The sequence below is a fragment of the Lemur catta genome, chromosome 8 (genome assembly GCF_020740605.2).
Source record: "Lemur catta isolate mLemCat1 chromosome 8, mLemCat1.pri, whole genome shotgun sequence".
Lineage (NCBI taxonomy): Eukaryota > Metazoa > Chordata > Mammalia > Primates > Lemuridae > Lemur > Lemur catta.
Genome location: NC_059135.1, coordinates 72,498,924 through 72,517,094, shown reverse-complemented (window position 1 = coordinate 72,517,094; position 18,171 = coordinate 72,498,924). Strand labels below are relative to the sequence as shown.

Genomic DNA, 18,171 nt, shown 5'->3' with positions numbered 1-18,171 from the left:
GAGTCTCACTTTGTTGCCCGGGCTAGAGTGAGTGCCGTGGCATCAGCCTAGCTCACAGCAACCTCAGACTCCTGGGCTTAAGCGATCCTACTGCCTCAGCCTCCCGAGTAGCTGGGACTACAGGCATGAGCCACCATGCCTGGCTAATTTTTTTGTATATATATTTTTAGTTGGCCAGATAATTTCTTTCTATTTTTAGTAGAGACGGGGTCTCACTCTTGCTCAGGCTGGTCTCGAACTCCTGACCTCGAGCGATCCACCCGCCTCGGCCTCCCAGAGCTAGGATTACAGGCGTGAGCCACTGCGCCCGGCCTACAGTTTTTAAAAAGCCTGTTCTGTGGAAGACACCTAAGCCGAGGATGTTATGTCCCTCCTTAATTACGAAGTACAGGTGCTTCCCTCTAAGGCAAAATCTTCATTTGAAATTATTGCTGATATAAAATCAGAACAAGAGAAATCTTGTGATAGAGGACACCTATCTGTTTGGTTCCAGCTTCTGTGCTGCTCACTATTCTGTGAAAGGAAAGAACAAGCTGGACTTGTCCCTTATGGCTCTTTCTAGATCAGTTGTCTGATGGTTCCTGCTACAAGCAGGAAATATAAGTGTGATCCCGGCTCAACTGAGGACACGACCACAGTTGCAAATTTTCAGGAAAGGCTTTTTCATTGTTGACTTTTTCAGACAGAGCCCAGGCTGAGACAGACGACCTTTTTTGTTTTACTTAATGTAAGGATGGGGTTGTCTCTCTTTTAGGCAATTTTACATTTAGGATATAGCCCTTCGTGGTTTCTACCATTTTCACAGGAGGTTTCTATTCTATCTCTAAATCTCATCAAGGCCTTGCAACTTCTTATAGTTTATTTTAATGTTTCTTCTCCACCCCAGGATAGAAAAATCAGTACCTTATCCAGTGTTGGTCCTTGGTATTTTCCCTTCTGGAGAATGCATTTGTTGATTTACAGAAGGTGTTGGTTGTATCTTATACAGCACTTCCGGCTGCTATGTATTAAAATGGCTTTGCAGATGATCTGTCTTGTCATATTACTGTCATATTGCTAAGTGGAAGTCTTAGATTTCCTCCTTTTTTAAAAGTAATTTTTAATCAAAGTTTAATATACATGCAGGAAAGTGAACAGGTCATGAATTTTTACCAAGTGAACGTGCTATGTGTCCACCGCCCATGTGAAGCAATAGGGCCCAGATGCCCCCAGGCCCCCGGTAATTATATTCTATTCCAAAAGATAACAATATTGTGACCACTACCATTGAGCTCCATAAAAATATAGCCACAGAGAATGTACTTCTTGCTTCCAAACATTATTTGTGAAATTCACCCATGTTTCTATAAGTCATTCTTTCTCACTGATGTATAGTAGATCATTATATGAATATACGAGAATTCACCTATTCTACTGTTGATGGACATCTGATTGTTTCCAGCCTTTGAATATTACAAACATTCTTATGCACGTCTTGTCTTCTGGTACATGTATGTATGCATTTCTGCCAGTCTTTCCCAGAAGTGGGACTGCTAGGCGCGAGGCATGTAAGTGTTGGCTTTCCAGATACCGCCTAACAGTTTTCCAAAGTTACGCTCTAATGAGAGCAGTGCACACAAGTGCCAATTGCCGCACAGCCTTGCCCACACTTGGTATTGACAGAAACAAGAGAAACTAGAAGTTAATGGGATGATATTTTTCCAAGTGTGGAAAGTAAGTGCCAACCTGGAATTCTATGCTGAGATTCCCGTCTCACTTCCCTGCACCTCCCTTCTCTCCCGGTGCCCTGCTAGCTCTGAACTCCTGCTTGTGCTCCCAATCCCCTTGACACTGATAAAGGCTCTGCCCTACTTCTCTGCCCCTTCTCAGGGCTTTCTGTTTGGTGTCTCAGCCTCTGCACCTGTGCAAGTTTTGAATCAGCAACTGCCTCGAGGGGAGAACAGGTACAGAACGTCCAGCTCCACTCAGCGGGCTTTTCCTTTCTCTGGCACCTTGTTTTTCAGATCCACTCTGCCCTGCTAGCTCGTGCCTTCGCACAGGTTTTTGTTATTTTCATCTTACCTGGCTATTTTAATTTCCTTCTGCTGTTTCTTGGTAAGGTGATACAGGCTTCTCCATCTCAGCTGGCATTATCATTCTCAGGATTACTCTTTACTCAGAACTTTTCCAGCAATTTTTAAACCTTAAATTCTATCAGCCTATACAAGATATATAATTTTTTTGTATACTAACCTCCAATTTGCAGTGTTTTGTGCAAATATTTGCTGTTAATACAGTTGCTTCGGATAGGAAGCATCCATTTGCTGCTTTTGCCTGCTCACTTTTATTTTAACCACTGTCCACTGTGAAGTCCTGTTTAGCCTCACTACCTTAACATCCCTTCCCAACTACCTTTTTGGGCTTTGCCTGGTAACAAGTACATTGCTTTCTGAATTTCAGTGACTTGCTTTAAAAGAGGTTTCTCAAGCAAGGGTGTCAGTTGTCCTTAAGAAACGTGGATTTAAAAAAAAAAAAACAACAAAACAGCAAAATATCTAGCAGCTTCCTCCAGAGGTGCTGACTGTAGGGTAAAGGATACCAGTTATGACTCAATCAGGTTGATGAATATTTATTTATTTTTAATTTCTGCCTTGAGGATTTTCTTACATGGCACAAGAGAAGAAAACATCTCTTTTTAAGGGCTCTATGGAGAGTAATTGATAAAAGCAGGAAAACCAAGAGAATAATCTGATGCCTGGATGCCAGAGACCATGTAATAATTCCTAATTAGGGCAAGATTTAAATAATTCAGTCTATCTGCAGCTCAATTTGTAGTTCATCCTTTTCTTAAGCCTATTTTCTTTCATCTTACGTTCTTTTTTCTTTCACTCTCAACTTTACTGAACTTTGAATTGAGGTGTAATATACATACTGAATAGTAAACAGTGTGATGGATTTTCCAAATTGAACACACCACCTAAGTAGCACCTGGATTAAGAAACTGACTACTTCTAGCTGCTCAGAGGCTCCTGCAGGCCTGTTTCAGTCACTTTCTCCACCACCAAGGGACACTGTTATGGGCGGACTTATGTCCCCCTCCAAATTCATATGTTGAAGTCCTGACCCCCAGTACCTCAGAATGTGATTGCATTTGGAGATAGGGTCTTTACAGAGATAATTAAGGTTAAATGAGGTTATTCATGTGGGCCCTGATCCAATCTGTCTGGTGTCTTTGTAAGAAAAGACTGGACACAGACAGGCATAGAGGGAAGATGATATGAAGACACAGGGAGATGATGGCCCAAGGAGACAGGTCTCAGAAGAAACCAGCCTTGCCAACACCTTGATTTCAAATTTCTAGCCTCCAGAAATGTGAGCAAACTTTTGTTGAAGTCATTCATTCTGTTGTAAGATTTTATGGCAGCCCTACCAAACTAATATAGTAACCCTCCTGATTTCCAATACCACAGATTAGTTTTGCTTCTTCTTGGGTTCCTTATAGAAATGGAATCATAAAGTATATACTCTTTTGTGTCTGACTTCTTTCAATATTATATGAGATCATCCATTTTATTGGATGTAGTTGTAAGTCATTCATTCTCCTTGTTATGTGAATATATGCCATAATTTATTCATTCTATCAGTAACTGACATTTTTGGAGTTTGTACAAATAGTTCCTATGAACATTCTAGTACTTATAATTTCTGTTGGATATATATCTGGGGTGAAACTTCTGATTCATGGAATATACATTGGTTTACTTTTAGTAGATTCTGGCAAATAATTTTCCAAAGTGATTACTATATGAAAAATTGCACTGCTGGTATAAGTGTAGTATTATTTTACTTTCAAATTTGATGAGACCATTCAAAATACAGAATGGAAAAGATGTTAGAGACATCATAGAAGTAAATAACATGTTTTAATTTGGTTCACCTTTGAGTGGAAGAGGTCAGCTAGATATATCCTTCCTACCCATTCCATCTCTGTTGATAATACATTAAATACCTACTATATTGTGCAAGCCCCTGTGTTATAATTTGGGAGGAAGGCAGACACTAACAAAAATGGACCTTATTCTCAAGAAGATTATAATCTAAAACAATAGATCTCAACCAGGAACAATTTCCCCTCCCCCACCCAAAAGATATTTGTCAGTATCTGGAAACATTTTTGATTGTCATATTGGGGGTGATATTAGCTTCTAGTGATGAGGCCATGGATGCTGCTAAATATTCTACAATGCGCACAACAGTTCCTTCAAACAGAATTATCTAGCCTAAAATGTCAGAAGCACGAAGAAATCCCACTTCTGGAAAGACGGAGCAGATGTATTTCTATTCCTCCTGCTAAGTAAAGCTAAAAATCCTGAACATTATATATTTAAAAACAAACAAAACAAAGTAAAAATAAAAAGATTCTGAAAGGTGGAGATAAAATGACAGACTAGCTAGGGACTTCAGGACCCAAGGAACAACACAGTGGTGAATTCACTGAGTTTTCTTTCTGTCTCATATGTTCTAGACTTGGAGCTGAAGAAGTCAACAATTTGAAAATACCATAGGCACTGACAGAATAAACCTCAACAAAAGTTTGCTCTCTCAAGCCAAAGGACCAGGAAGTAGGCAGCCTAGAAAGACAGAAAACTTTTAGACAATAACTGCCTAAAAGTTTATGTGGTGTTTGCCTGATGTCTACTCCAGCCAAACACCACAGAAAAAATTGTAGTCCCACCCATACCAGCAAAGGCTGAATGCAGAGCCTTGACTTCCATCCTCAACAGGCTGTAATGAGGTGCCCTAACCTTCCTGCTGGGATGGTATCAAAGAAGGACAAGGAAGGGGACTTTTTTCCCCTCCAGGTAGTAATGATGGCTCCCCACAATATCAGAGGAGACCATGTGATGGGGCCTGGAATTCTACCTCCACCAGCAACAATGAGGTGCCTCTACCCCACTCCCCCAGGTTGTGTCAAAGGAGGACTAATGGGGAGTCAAGACTTTACCATGACCTATTGGTAATGAGGCCATAATGTGCCCTTCCCACCTCATGGCATCAATAGAGGCCACATGGGGAGCATTGATGAAGCACTCCTACCACTCTCAAGCAGACAGTATAAGTTCCAGAGTGTCACAACATAAACCTTATTGTCCAGGTTTCAATAAGAAATCACTTGTCATACCAGGAAGATCTCAAACTCAGTGAAAAATGACAATCAATAAATATAAACATTCAGATAAATAGGGATGTTAGAATTATTTGACAAGGATTTTAAAGCAGCCATAATAGAAATGCTTTAATAAGTAACTACAAACACACCTGAAACAAATGAAAGAGTTTTATTAAAGAAATAGAAAATATAAAAAAGAACCACATAGAAATTTTAGAACTATCAAATATTATACCTGAAATAAAAATCTCAGTAGATAGGCTCAAACAGCAGAATGGTAAGAACAGAGGGAAGAATCAATGAACTGGAAGATAGAATAGAAATTATCCAATCTGAACAACAGAGAGAAAATAGGCTGAAAAAAGTTTCTGAACAGAGCCCCAGGGATCTGTGGACTATAACAAATGAGTCACAGGAGAACAATAGAAGGAAAATAGGGCTGAAAAAAGTACTCAAAGAAACAATGACTAAAAACTTTTCAAGTTTGGCAAAAGATAATAACTTTCAGATTCAGGAAGCTGAGCAAACTCCAAAGAGGATAAAACTAAAGCAATCCACACAAAAACACATAATAGTTAAAATTTTAAAAACTAAAACCAAAGAAGAAGTCTTGAAATAGCAAGAGAAAAAACACCTTAGAGGGGAAAAATTAGTTGGATGACAGCAGTTTTCATCAGAAACTGTGGAGGCCAGAAGTGAGTGGTATGATATTTTTCAACAGTTGGCAGGGGGAAAAAGTCATCAGTGCAGAATCCTATATCTAGAAAAACATCTTCAGCAATGTAGAGGACATTAAGACATCCTCAGCTGAAGGAAAACTGAATTTGTCGTCAGCCAACCTACCTTTAAAGAATAGCTAAAGGAAGATCTCTGTGCAGAGAGGAAATGATAAACTAAGGAAACTTGGAACATCAGAAAGAAAGAAAGAGCATAGTAAACAAAAATATGCCATTTACAATACAATAGATAGTCCTTATCCTCTTGAGTTTTCTAAGTTATGTGTGACAGCTAAAGCTAAAATTATAATGCTACCTGATGTGGTTCTAAATGTATTGTAGAGGATTATTTAAGACAATTATATTATAAATGAGAGAGGGCAGCAGGATTTGAAGAGAGGTAAGGTTTCTATACTTCACTTTAATTGGTAAAATGATGATGCCTATGCATATAATTCAATACTTTATAGCAAAAAAAAGCTGTACAAAAAGACATACTCAAAAGCACTGTAGATAAATCACATGAAATTCTAAAAATTGTTTATGTAACACATAGGAATGCAGGAAAAAATAAAACAGAGAATCAAATGAAAAAGAACAAACAGAAAACAAAAAAAATTGGCAGAATTAAGTCCTACCATATCAGTAATTACCTTAAATATAAATGGTATAAATACACCAATTAAAAGAAATAGATTGACAGAATGTGCTAAAAAAACATGACCCAAGTATGTATCATCTATAAGAAATTTACATCAAAATAATGATGTAGGCAAAATAAAAGTAAAAGAATGGACAAAGATATCATACAAACATTAATCCAAAGACATCAGGGAAAACAAAGTTACCAGAGGCAGAGAGTAATATTATATAATGACAAAAGAGCCAATCCACCAGGAATACATAGTAATCTTATATGTGGAAGCACCAAATAACAGAGCTGAAAGATATATGAAACAGAATGGTATAAATGACAGGAGAAATAAATAAATCTACAATTATAGTTGGAGACTTAAGCACCACTCTTTCAACAACTGATTGAACAACTAAAAAGAAAATCAGCAAAGATATAGAAGAACTTAACACCACTGCTGACCAATAAAATCTAATTGACATTTACAGAACACTCCATCCAACAACAACAGAATGAACATTCTTTTTAATCACCCATGGAGCACATACCAAGGTAAACTATATCCTGGGCCATAAAGCAAACCTTAAAATTTTGAAAAAATTGAAAGCATACAAGACTGTTTTCTGACGCAATGAAATTAATGTAGAAATTAGGACAGAAAGATCACTAAACACTTGGAAACTAAACAACACACATCGAAATAATCCATGGATCAAAACTGAAGTCTTTAAGAGAAATTTGAAAAGGCAATGAACTGAATGAAGATGAAAGTAAGACATATCAAAATTTATGAGACACAGCAAAAGCAGCACTGAGACAGAAATTTATAGCACTAAATGCACACTTTAGAAAAGAGTAAAATCAATTCTCTAAGAAGTTCCCATCTCAAGAATCTAGAAAAAGAAGAGTAAAAACAAACAAACCAATAACAAAATAAAACAAAGCAAAACTAAGCAAAAGGAAGGACATAATAAATCTAAGAGCAAAAATCAATGGAGAACACATACATCAAAACATTGTTATATGCCATAAACAAATACAATTTTTATTTGTCAATTAAAAAATCAATGAAGAAAAACATTAGAGTAATAAAGGATGAAAGGAAAATAAGGGAATTCTGTGAAAAACTTTTCAACATAAATTTGATGACACAAAGTATCACAATTCACTGAAAATGAAATAGATAATTTAAATAGCTCTGTAACTATTAAGAAAATTAAACTTATAATTTAAAAACTCCCATAAAAGAATTCTCCAGGCCCAAAGGATTTCACTGGAGAATTCTACCAAATTCTGAAAGAGGAATTAACACCAATTCTACACAAAATCTTCCAGAAAATAGAAGGAAACACTTTTCAATTCATTTTATGAAGCTAAAGTTACCCTGATACCAAAACCAGATCAAGACAATACCAAACAGATAAACAAACAAACAAACCAAAACCCCCCAAAATACAAAATTCCAATCTATTATTCTTTAGAATACAGACACTAAAATTCTCAACAAAATATTAGCAAATAGAATTTAGCAGTATATAAAAAGAATTATGCACCATGACAAAGTGGGGCTTATTCCATGGATACAAGGCTGGTTTAAAGTTTTAAAATTAATGTAATCCACAATATTAACAGGCTAAAGAAGAAAAATCACATATTCATATAAACCAGTGCAAAAAAAAAAAAAAAGAAAGAAAGCGTTTGGTAAAATTTCACACCATTCATGAATAAAACCTCTCAGAAAACTAGGATTAGGGAGAAACTTCCTAAAATAAACATCTATTAAAAAAAGCTAACATTATGCTTAATGGTGAAAGACTGAATGCTTTCCTGCAAAGATGAAGAACAAGGCAAAATGTCTGCTTTCACCACTTTTATTTAATGTAGTTCTGTATGTTCTAGCCAGTGCAATAAGACAAGAAAAGGAAATGAAAGGCATACTGATTGGAAAGGAAGAAATAAGACTGTCGTTTTGCAGAGATGACATGATTTCTATGTAGAAAATCCCAACAGATCTAAAAAAAAAAAATGCAGAACTAATAAATGAGTTCAGCAAGGTCATAAGATATAAGATAAATACACAGAACTCAATTGTATTTATATATGCTATCAATTAACATATGGACACTGAAATTACAAATGTACCATTTACAATTGCTCAGAAAAATTAAATACTTAGAGGTAAATCTAACAAAACATGTATAGGACTTGTATGCTGAAAATTATAAAACGTCAATGAAAGAAATAAAAGAAAATGTAAATAAATGGGAAGACTTACCATGTTCATGGATTAAAAGACTCAACATAGTAAAACATCAGTTCGCCACAGATTGATATGTGGGTTTAACACAATTCCTGTCAAAATTTCAGCAATTTTTTTCTATAGATAAAAACAAGATTATTCTACAATTTATGTGGAAGGTAAGAAACTGGAATATCTAAAACAATTGTAAAAAAGAAGAATAAAGTAGGAGGTATCAATATACTCTATTTCAAGATTCAATATATAACTACAGTAATCAAGATTATGGTATTGGCAGAGGGATAGACACACAGATTAATGAAACAGAGCAGATAAATAGACTCTTAAAAATATCCCCTATTTTTGACAAGGATGTAAAAGCAATTCAATGTAGGAAAGACGGGCTTTCCCACAAATGGTGCTAGAGGAATTGGACATTCATGGGCAAAAAATGAACCTCGACCCATGTCTCCTTTTACGAAAGTTAACTCAAAATGAATCACAGTCTTAAATGGGAAACTATGTAACATTTAGAAAAAGACACAGGAGAAAACCTTACTAATCAAGGGCCAGGCAGAGTTCTTAGACTTGACACCAAAAGCATGACCCATAAAAGAAAAAAGGAATAAATTGGACTTCATCAAAATATAAAACTTTTCCTTTGCATAAGACCCTGCTAAGAGAATGAAGAAACAAACTACGAAACAGAAGAAAATATTTGCATATTGCATACTTCACAAAGGACTGCTATCTAGAATATATAAATAATTCTCAAAACTCACCAGTAAAAAAATACACATAATTTAAAAATGGGAAAAAATGTAAACAAACATTTCACCAAAGAAAATAAACAGATGTCAAATAAACACATGAAAAGATAGTCAACATCATTAGCCATTTAGGAAAGGCAAGTTAAAAACATGACTTATCACTATTCATCTTTCAGGATGGCTAACATAAAAAATAGGGACAGTGCCAAATGACGGTAAGGATGAGAAACTAGCTCATTCATCCATTATTAGAGGGAATATAAAATGGTGCAGACATTCTGGAAAACAGTTTGACAGTTTCTTAGACAATTAATCATGTAACTACCATATAACACAGCAATTTCACTTCTGAGCATTTATCCCAGAGAAATAAAAACTTATGTTCACATAGACACCCCTACACAAATGTTCATAGCAGCTTTATTAATGATGTCCCCACAGTGGAAACAACCTAGACGTCCTTTCAGTGGGTGAATGGTTAAACCAGCTTTGGTACGTCCATAATGTGGAATACTGCTCAGCAATAAAAATGAACAATTGAAACACACAACAAGCCAGTGAATCTCTAGTGAATTAGACTGAGAGAAAATGCCCAATTCCTGAATATTACATGCTGTATGATTCCATTTATATAACATGCTCAAAATGACAAAATTATAGAAATGGAACACTAAGATTAGTGGTTACCAAAGGTTAAGGAAGGGGTGAGGACAGGAGGTAATTGGGTGTGACTGTAAAAGGTCAACATGAGGGAATCCTGTGGCTTAGGGAATCTTCTGTATCTTGACTGCATTAATGTTGATATCTTGATTGTGATATCGTACTATAGTTTTACAGTGTGTTACTATTCGGGAAACTTAGGAAAAGATACAGGAGCTCTTTCTAAAAAACACATGTGAATCTACAATTATCTAAAAATAAAAGATTTAATTCAAACAAACAAACAAAAATATACCTTAAAAAAAAAAGTCAATCATGTCAAGCTTGAAAAACTCTGACCTAGAAGGAAAGTGAGATATACAAAATAAGGAAGTTAAGAAGGGCTGTGGCAACATGGAGAAAAGACAAGATCAATGTCTATGTGGCTGGGAGGAAAATCAGGGAAGGTTTCATGGAATTTGTCACATTGGCTTGAGCCTTGAAGAACATTAGGTGTCCAAATACAGAAGACAGGAAAAAGTATCCAGACCAAGCTGAGGATGCATGAAATTTTTCATTGTGAAGAATGGTCAAAAAATTGTGGTCTGGTGTCTCGAGGTATGTATTAATAGTAGGCAATGATGAGATAGTTTGGGGCCTTCATCAGGGAGAACCTTGAGTTATAAGGGCTGAGTTTCAAACGCGAAGCCCTGAGTTATAAATGTAAGTGATGATTCTATCAGGAAGCACAATTACTCGAATCACTGACACACAGCTTCAGTAGCAGAGAGAGAGCGAGGGCTTACCTATTGCCACTAGGTAGGCCAGACAAACCCAGCAATTCAGCAGTCAGCACTCCTTGACAATTCGGTGTCATTCATGCTTCCGTAGGTGGTGACTGGCATGATCTGACCTTTGTTTCGGTGATATATCTGCTGGTTGTCCCACCCTTGCATTTGAAAGGAGAGAGATCGGAGAAAAAGAAAACAGGAAACGATGAGGTCCTGAATTGAGGAAATGGAAAACAGAATAGAAAAAACTAGGTGGGTAATGGAGACATTTCAGAGCACTTGGAGGCTCCACATTGAGGAGAGATGTCTGAGCCAATTCTAAATTTCTAGTCCAAATACCTGGAGATGGAGGTGCCACACTGCATGCAGGAGGCCCCTTCCTGAGACAGGTGCACGTGAAGAGGGACAGGTGCAAGGGGGAGGGAGATGATGCACTTGGTTTGAGACATGTCAGGTGCGCGGTGATGCTGGCCGTGTCTGGGAGACGGTTGGTAATTTGGTTCTATAGCTCAGACTGAACATGTGGCATCGGAGGTTTGATGAGGGCACTTGAGTGAGAAGAGAGCTAGGGCAGAACATGGGAGAATATCGACATTCAGGTTAGGAAAGGTGTTGGAAGGGAGGAGAACAGAGATGTAGGAGAAAATCTAGAAAAACACAGAACTCTGAAGTCCAAGGTGGAGAATTCCCCAGAGGAGATTACAGATAGTAGAGTCCAGAGCCACAGTGATCCCAGAGGGCCAGACGTGGGAAAAAGGCACGGAATGTGACACCAAGGGTAATAGTCATTGCACGGCAGGAGTGTGGTGGAAGCAAAGAGCAGGGTGCACTAAGGAATTGGTGCAGGGAGCATACAGGTAGCTGTCATTAGCCTTTTATTTTCAAATATATTATTAATTTGTAATATTATTAAAGTTATTCTCCTCTCGTTAATTTTGCACCTGAAAAATTTTCCTCTAGCATCACTTTAATCATTATATAGTTTATAAAGAAACTAAAACTAGTAGAGCCACAAAGAATAATTGAGTGGTGAGGAAGCCTTTGGCCAGAGAGTTGGGCATTTTTAATGATTCATTTTAATTCAAATCATCTTATGTGTATTTTGTCTAACTACAGTTTCTTTTATTTGAAACTGAGTATTGGTGGGTAAATGAATATTTGCAGTTTAGCTTCAGATTATTTTAAAATTTCGGAACTAGGTTATGGACTGTGTGTGTCTGTGTGTATGTGAATTTCATGAAAATCATATTTTCCAGTAGTCGATTAAGCTCTCCTTCCCATTTCTGATTTTAGTTGAATGCTTGTGAGTCTCACGGTAAAAGACTTCTGTTTCACAGCTTCTGGGAATACCATGCAGTTGCAGAATATGAGATTTTAGAGGCTGAAACTAACCTGGTAGAAATTCAAATTCATCCTTTATCTTTTAGATAAAAGCCTTTGAAATCCTTTTAGTGTGAGGTTATCAGCAGGCTTCATTCTCATATAACCTCATTACTAACCCAAGGATTATTCAAAATGCATGGAGAACAATGCTCTGTGGCTGAAACTCGGTTTTTATTGCTACTAAGGTCCAGCGATAAGCCACATGTGGCCCACCTGATTCTACCTGGGAAATTCCTCCCCCTTGCCCCAACACACCCTTGGAGATCACAAGATCACAACACATATTAAAGGCTCTCATAAACTGCAAGCTAAAGAAGCCTGTTCAACTTTATTTGAGCATTTCCAAAACTTATTTAACCACAGAAACTTTTTCCACATTAACATTTCATAACTCACCTAGGGGTTTTATATGATAAGAGGTGGAATGAATTCTTTTGGGGGACTTCAGCTTCAGGACTGAGGTCTATGCTGCTGGAAGGGATGGCAGTGTTCGCAATATATTAATGTCTTTGTTTTATGGATTGGACTTGGTGAAGTTTTATAAGAAAAAATTCTTACCCAGAGTCATCACTGATCTCCTTTCTCCCTCCAGAATGGCAAGAATTGGCTTATTAGGTACTAGGGTTTTGCATATTTTCCTGAAAAAATGTTTTCATCAGTTGTTGCCTCTACTTTTAATCAATGGAATAAGTTCCCCATTAATAGATTAATAAGAGACTTTGTTATGGACAGAAAAGCATGAACAAAAAAGTAGTCATATCAAGTTCACCAATTTTTATTTTAAGGCTCACTTAAAACAAGATAATTCACTGCTAGACAAACTTAATTTCCCAGACTGAAGTTATGTAGTGATTTACTTTTCCATAAGCCTATGATTTTATCTGCTCAGATTTACATTGGGAGCAATAAAACCTCTGGCATCTGCTCCTAGTTGTCCGCAGGAAGAGGAGACAGGAGATAAGAACATTCCTGATTTTATTGCTTTCTAGAACATTTGAAGTTGGGGTGGGGGTAGGAAAGATATGCCTGTCATGGCCATAAAGGTCCAAGGGTGTGCTAGCAAAGAAGTAAACCAGTCCTCTTTGGAAGACGTGGTAAATCTCTCAGGCCTCTGGCCTTCGTTTGTCAAAAAAAAAAAAAAAAAAATCAGAGGAGAGCTGCTGGCTCCTTTTCATCAGAAAAACAATCACTCCGATATTAAAAAATTTGGGGCTCCACAGGATCCTGAGCAAGATTGGGACTGCTGCAACCCGATTGCAACTGACAAACTTCTGGCTGGGGTGCAGCTTGGGGACAGCACTGACACAAATTTTGTCCAGCCACACGCTCCAACAGCATCACCACTGGGGAAGTTGCTGACCTTAGTAAGACTCAATCAGAGGCTTCCTGTCAGTGGGGGTGTCTGGGGAGACAGTCACAACCTGAGATGTGTCAATGTGGTCTGTATTCGCTCATTCTCAGGACCTAAAGTTCTTAAGCTTCCTTCTTTGGACATTCATACTTTGGTTCAAAGCTGCCAAAATTGTGAAAGAATCTGGTGGGAGGAATTTTTATTGCCCAATAAATAATATCATAGGAGGTCATAATTCCATATTAGTCCCTAAATATCCAAAATGTGTAAGGCATGCAAAGTGGGGTTCACAATATGGATGAAAAACAGCTCAGTGACATTTCTTAAGAATTATTCATTTTCTATTTTAATGTGAAAGTAGGGCAAGAACATTCTCCTAAATCCCAGGCTTAGAAAGCTGAATGCTGCCTGGAGGCCTTAAAGAATTACATTGACAAAGCCATTTTTCTTTGGTTTTTAAATTACAAATAAAAAATTCCCCAAGGAATTTTGAAAGAAATTTCAAGCTTTCAGACTCATAAGATGCAGAGGGACCTCTGGAATCTCCCATCACTGGGCTTATCTGTCATCCGAGAAAGGCACTGAAATCATGCCAGGGAGAAGGGAAGCTCCTCAGTTTTGGAAAATCTTCATTGTTGGCTTAGTTGTCTTCTGTAATGCATCCTAGCACCCAGCTGTGCTCACTGGCAAGAAGTTCTTTATTTTGGTTATAGTCATTTTCTCCTGACACAACGAATCCAGTTTTAATTGTTCTGTCCTTTTGACTAGCTGGTACACACACACACGCACACATACCAGCCTCTGCTATAGTCTTTTATCTCCTACAAGACCACTATTACCTACCTAACTTCTTTTAACCCTGTGTTCTTTGAACTTCTTTATCCACTCATCTTCCTGAAAATTGCTCTGATTCTCACCACCTAAATCATCCCTCCAAATCGCTTACCCCCTAAAAATAAAAATCAGTACAGTGGCAAAATTTGTTGAAAGGCAAGGAGTGGTACCATTGCATCTTGGTTTATGGGGATCCCACAGAGCAAAGAGATCAATATTCTCTGAAGGCTGTCCTGCTACCACGGCAAAGGGAATCTCTCCAAGGAGAACTTTGAGAATGGACATAAACTCGATGCGGTGTACATCCTATGTGCTGTTAGGTCTCTCCAGGAATTAGAGTGTTGAGATTCCTGTTGTTTTCCTTCTACGCAGGCTGGGCTAACATTTCCCATCTTAAGGAAAACATATTTTCTCTGTTGACAGAGACCAGATACTGCTACACTCAGCACACGATGGAAGTCACAGGAAACAGTATCTCTGTCACCAAACGCTGCGTCCCGCTGGAAGAGTGCTTATCCACCGGCTGCAGAGACTCAGAGCACGAAGGCCACAAGGTCTGGGCAACAAAGCAAGTGACGGGTACAGCAGAGTCAGCCTCCCTCCTCTCCAGACATCTGCCAGCGCTCACGCGCAGCTTCCTCCCCGCCGCCCCCGTGCAGGCTGCCTCTGACTGCCTTCCTACCCCTGTGAAACGATGCTTCCTTTCCTGTTTGCTCCCAAAGAATACAGATTTATACCAGAGCGTAGGACAACTGGTATAAATTGTGTAAACACATACCAAGAGGGTATTAAAAATTATTGAAGCCTTTTCTTCACTCAGAAGAAAGTAATAAAGCTAACAGAAGGAAGAGGAGCAAGGGACCAGTTATGTCCATCACGGAGAGCTCTGCAGATGCACCAGCAATTCACTCGCCAGAGCAGGGCCGGGGCGGTTTAGCTGTGATAACTTTCTGTGAGGTGGGGGCTCGTGTCTTGACTGGGATGTCGGTTTGGAGAGGGTCTCCCTTGGCTCTTGAGTCATTTGCGGGTGACGAGAGACCATCTTCTTGTGGGTTTGCACCCTTTAAACTGCATTTGGGGCCCGTATCCAGAAGCACTCAGTGTGAAACGGACTTTGGCAGCAGCCTGGAAGGGGCGTTTAAAGACCCAGAGAAAGGCAGCCTGGCCCAGGGCTGGAGCACGGAATGCCCCTGACTCCCCGGTGGTGGTTCAGGGTTGGCTGTACGCGTGACCTTGGCCTCTGTCCAGCATCTTCCTATTTCTCCCGTTAGGCCACCTTCCTGGTGGTTTGGGGGCAGGGCCCACTTTCAATACCCTGGAACAGCCCTGGCAGTAAGAGCTTCTTTTTCTTAAGAAGGCAGACACCTCATTTTCTGGCAACTTCTCTAATACGCCAAGAATTAAATTTTAAAATATAATCTGCCTACTTGCTCCTGGCTTGAAATGGGTAAAACCAAGGGCTTTATCTGGCCCTCCAGATAAAGCTAAAGCTGGGCTTAGCTCTCAGGCATTGCTGTGGCTCCTGTTCCAAGGAGAAAGTGGAGGATCAGAGAAGTTATGTCCTGTGCTCAGGTCACACTGCTAGCAAGTGACAGGGACAGAATCCCAACTCACTTCTGACTTCCAGTCTCTCTTCTTTGACATTATACTGTCTCCCCAGCCCAAGTCCACTGTAAAGACTCAAGTCTCTGCAGGTTAATGACTGTGTAGGATATTAACTATCCCATGACTATGAATCACCTGGGGAGCTTGATAAAATGCAGATTCTAATTCTCTCAGGCTGGGGCAAGGTTTGAGATTCTGCATTTCCAACTCCCAGCTGATACGGAAGCTGCTGGCCTGTACTTTGTATAGCCGTGACCTAAAATAACTTCTGTCACTAACCCCGTGGATTTATTTCTTCCTTGTGATCCAGGAGTAAAGCGGTATAAAGCACGAATAATGGCATAAATGGGAAAAAAAAACCTTCAAACTTTAACTGACCCAATGAGAATGGAGATAATTATGCAGATAGTTCTAATGCAAGTGAATATTCAAGTTCAAATTACCTGGGTTGTTGCCACTCTGACTGCGGAAACTTGGCAAATGAAAGTTCACCCAATTAATAGTTTCTTCAAGTAGTCAGAAAGAGTTTCTTTGAAAAGGAAGGGCAGGTTTCATTATCCCTATTTCACAGTGGAGTAGCTGAGCCCTAGGAAAACCACAGATCTCTGAAAGAACCACAGCGGGGTGTCAAAAGCAGAACCCCAATCCCTTGCAGTTTAGGCTGGCGAGTTTTTGTTTTAGGTTGCTTCTAGGTGAAATATTACCCCCATTCTTCCTAAATGTGGGGTTGGGGTCTCCTTTGTAGTACAGGTAATTTTCACTGGAGTCTTGCTGTGAAAAAGACAATTTCTTTAAAACCCCCTGCCTCCTTCCAAGACCTACCGGCTTCTCCTCACCTTCTTTTTCTCTTTCTTTCTTTCAGGTCTGCACTTCCTGTTGTGAAGGAAATATCTGTAACTTGCCACTCCCCCGAAATGAAACCGATGCTACATTTGCCACAACGTCCCCTATAAACCAGACAAATGGGCACCCACACTGCATGTCAGTGATAATGTCCTGCTTGTGGGTGTGGTTAGGACTCACATTATAGCAGCTCACCGGCGCCATGTTTAGTAGCGATCCATGGGACCTTGACGGTCCGTAGTCATGCATGAGTCACTGGCCTGACGGTTCACGTGTGAGACACAACACTCTCAGATGTCGTCACGGCCAGGCTTTGCTATCATCATGAGGAACAAGCATTGCTTCTGTGTAGTCATTTTGAGTCTAACCAACATCCCATCAAAGCCAGCCCACCCCCAGTACAGACCCTGAGTTCTGTGCCACAAACCTTTCTTGTCACTCCAAGAAATAGATCTGCATTTATTTATTGAGATCTGGGGTTCTTAATTTGGAAGAATACATACGTGAGATGCAGGAAGTTCTGAGACCCTCTGAAATGTTTGAGATCTATTATATGGACACACATAGATGTGTGTTTTTCTGGACAAAGTTAAAAAACCACGGATTTAAATACAATCATGAATTCACTTATTGCTTTAGAATGTTAAAACTTTGATTTCAAAATGAATGGACTATTTTCTTGGAAATTCTGGCCAAGTCCCTGGAGGAGTAGTAAGCAATTTGTCCGATTTAATTTGCTCAATATCCTTTTCCCAGTGCTGGAAATCATATTCCCTTTACTCTGTGTGGAAGATAAGGTGTATATGTGGGGTGGCTGGAGAAGAATTTTCCCCAACTTAGCAGAACTGACATCCATAAAGTGGCTGTTATCCCTCCATATAATTGGTGAGATTGGCTTTGACTTGGCACCTAACAATGATCTGTGAGATCTTGGGCTCCACCTGGGCCAATGGTGTCCAGACCCAAAGCAGGGTGGGGTTGTTTTCTCCAGACGTGGGGTTCTATTCAGGCATAACTCATCTGGACTGAGAAAGGATTTCAGTGACAGGAAGATGTGTAGAGGTTAGTCCTAGATCATTTTGTGAGCCCACTGAATGGCTCAACCAGCTTCTTCCTTTGTCTGCAGTTTACACTGTCAAAAAGCCCCCTCCCCAAATCCCCAGTGACTTTAGGGAGAAGGTTCTGCATTAATTTGTCTCTAGATTGATAGGGTAAAA

The 18,171-nt window shown here is 39.1% G+C and overlaps 1 protein-coding gene across 2 annotated transcripts in view; it reads left to right on the top strand.

Moving 5' to 3' along the window:
• The window catches only part of LYPD6 (LY6/PLAUR domain containing 6), a 31,971-nt gene extending 14,415 nt beyond the window's left edge, over window positions 1–17,556 (top strand). The window contains exons 3-4 of one of the 2 annotated variants that reach the window (XM_045558952.1): window positions 14,930–15,060; window positions 16,974–17,556. In XM_045558952.1, the coding sequence (XP_045414908.1) occupies window positions 14,930–15,060; window positions 16,974–17,141 (299 nt within the window). In that variant the 3' untranslated portion in view covers window positions 17,142–17,556. The remainder of the gene's footprint in view (window positions 1–14,929; window positions 15,061–16,973) is intronic. The other variant, XM_045558953.1, reaches the window with a different exon arrangement.
• Window positions 17,557–18,171: the final 615 nt, after the last annotated feature.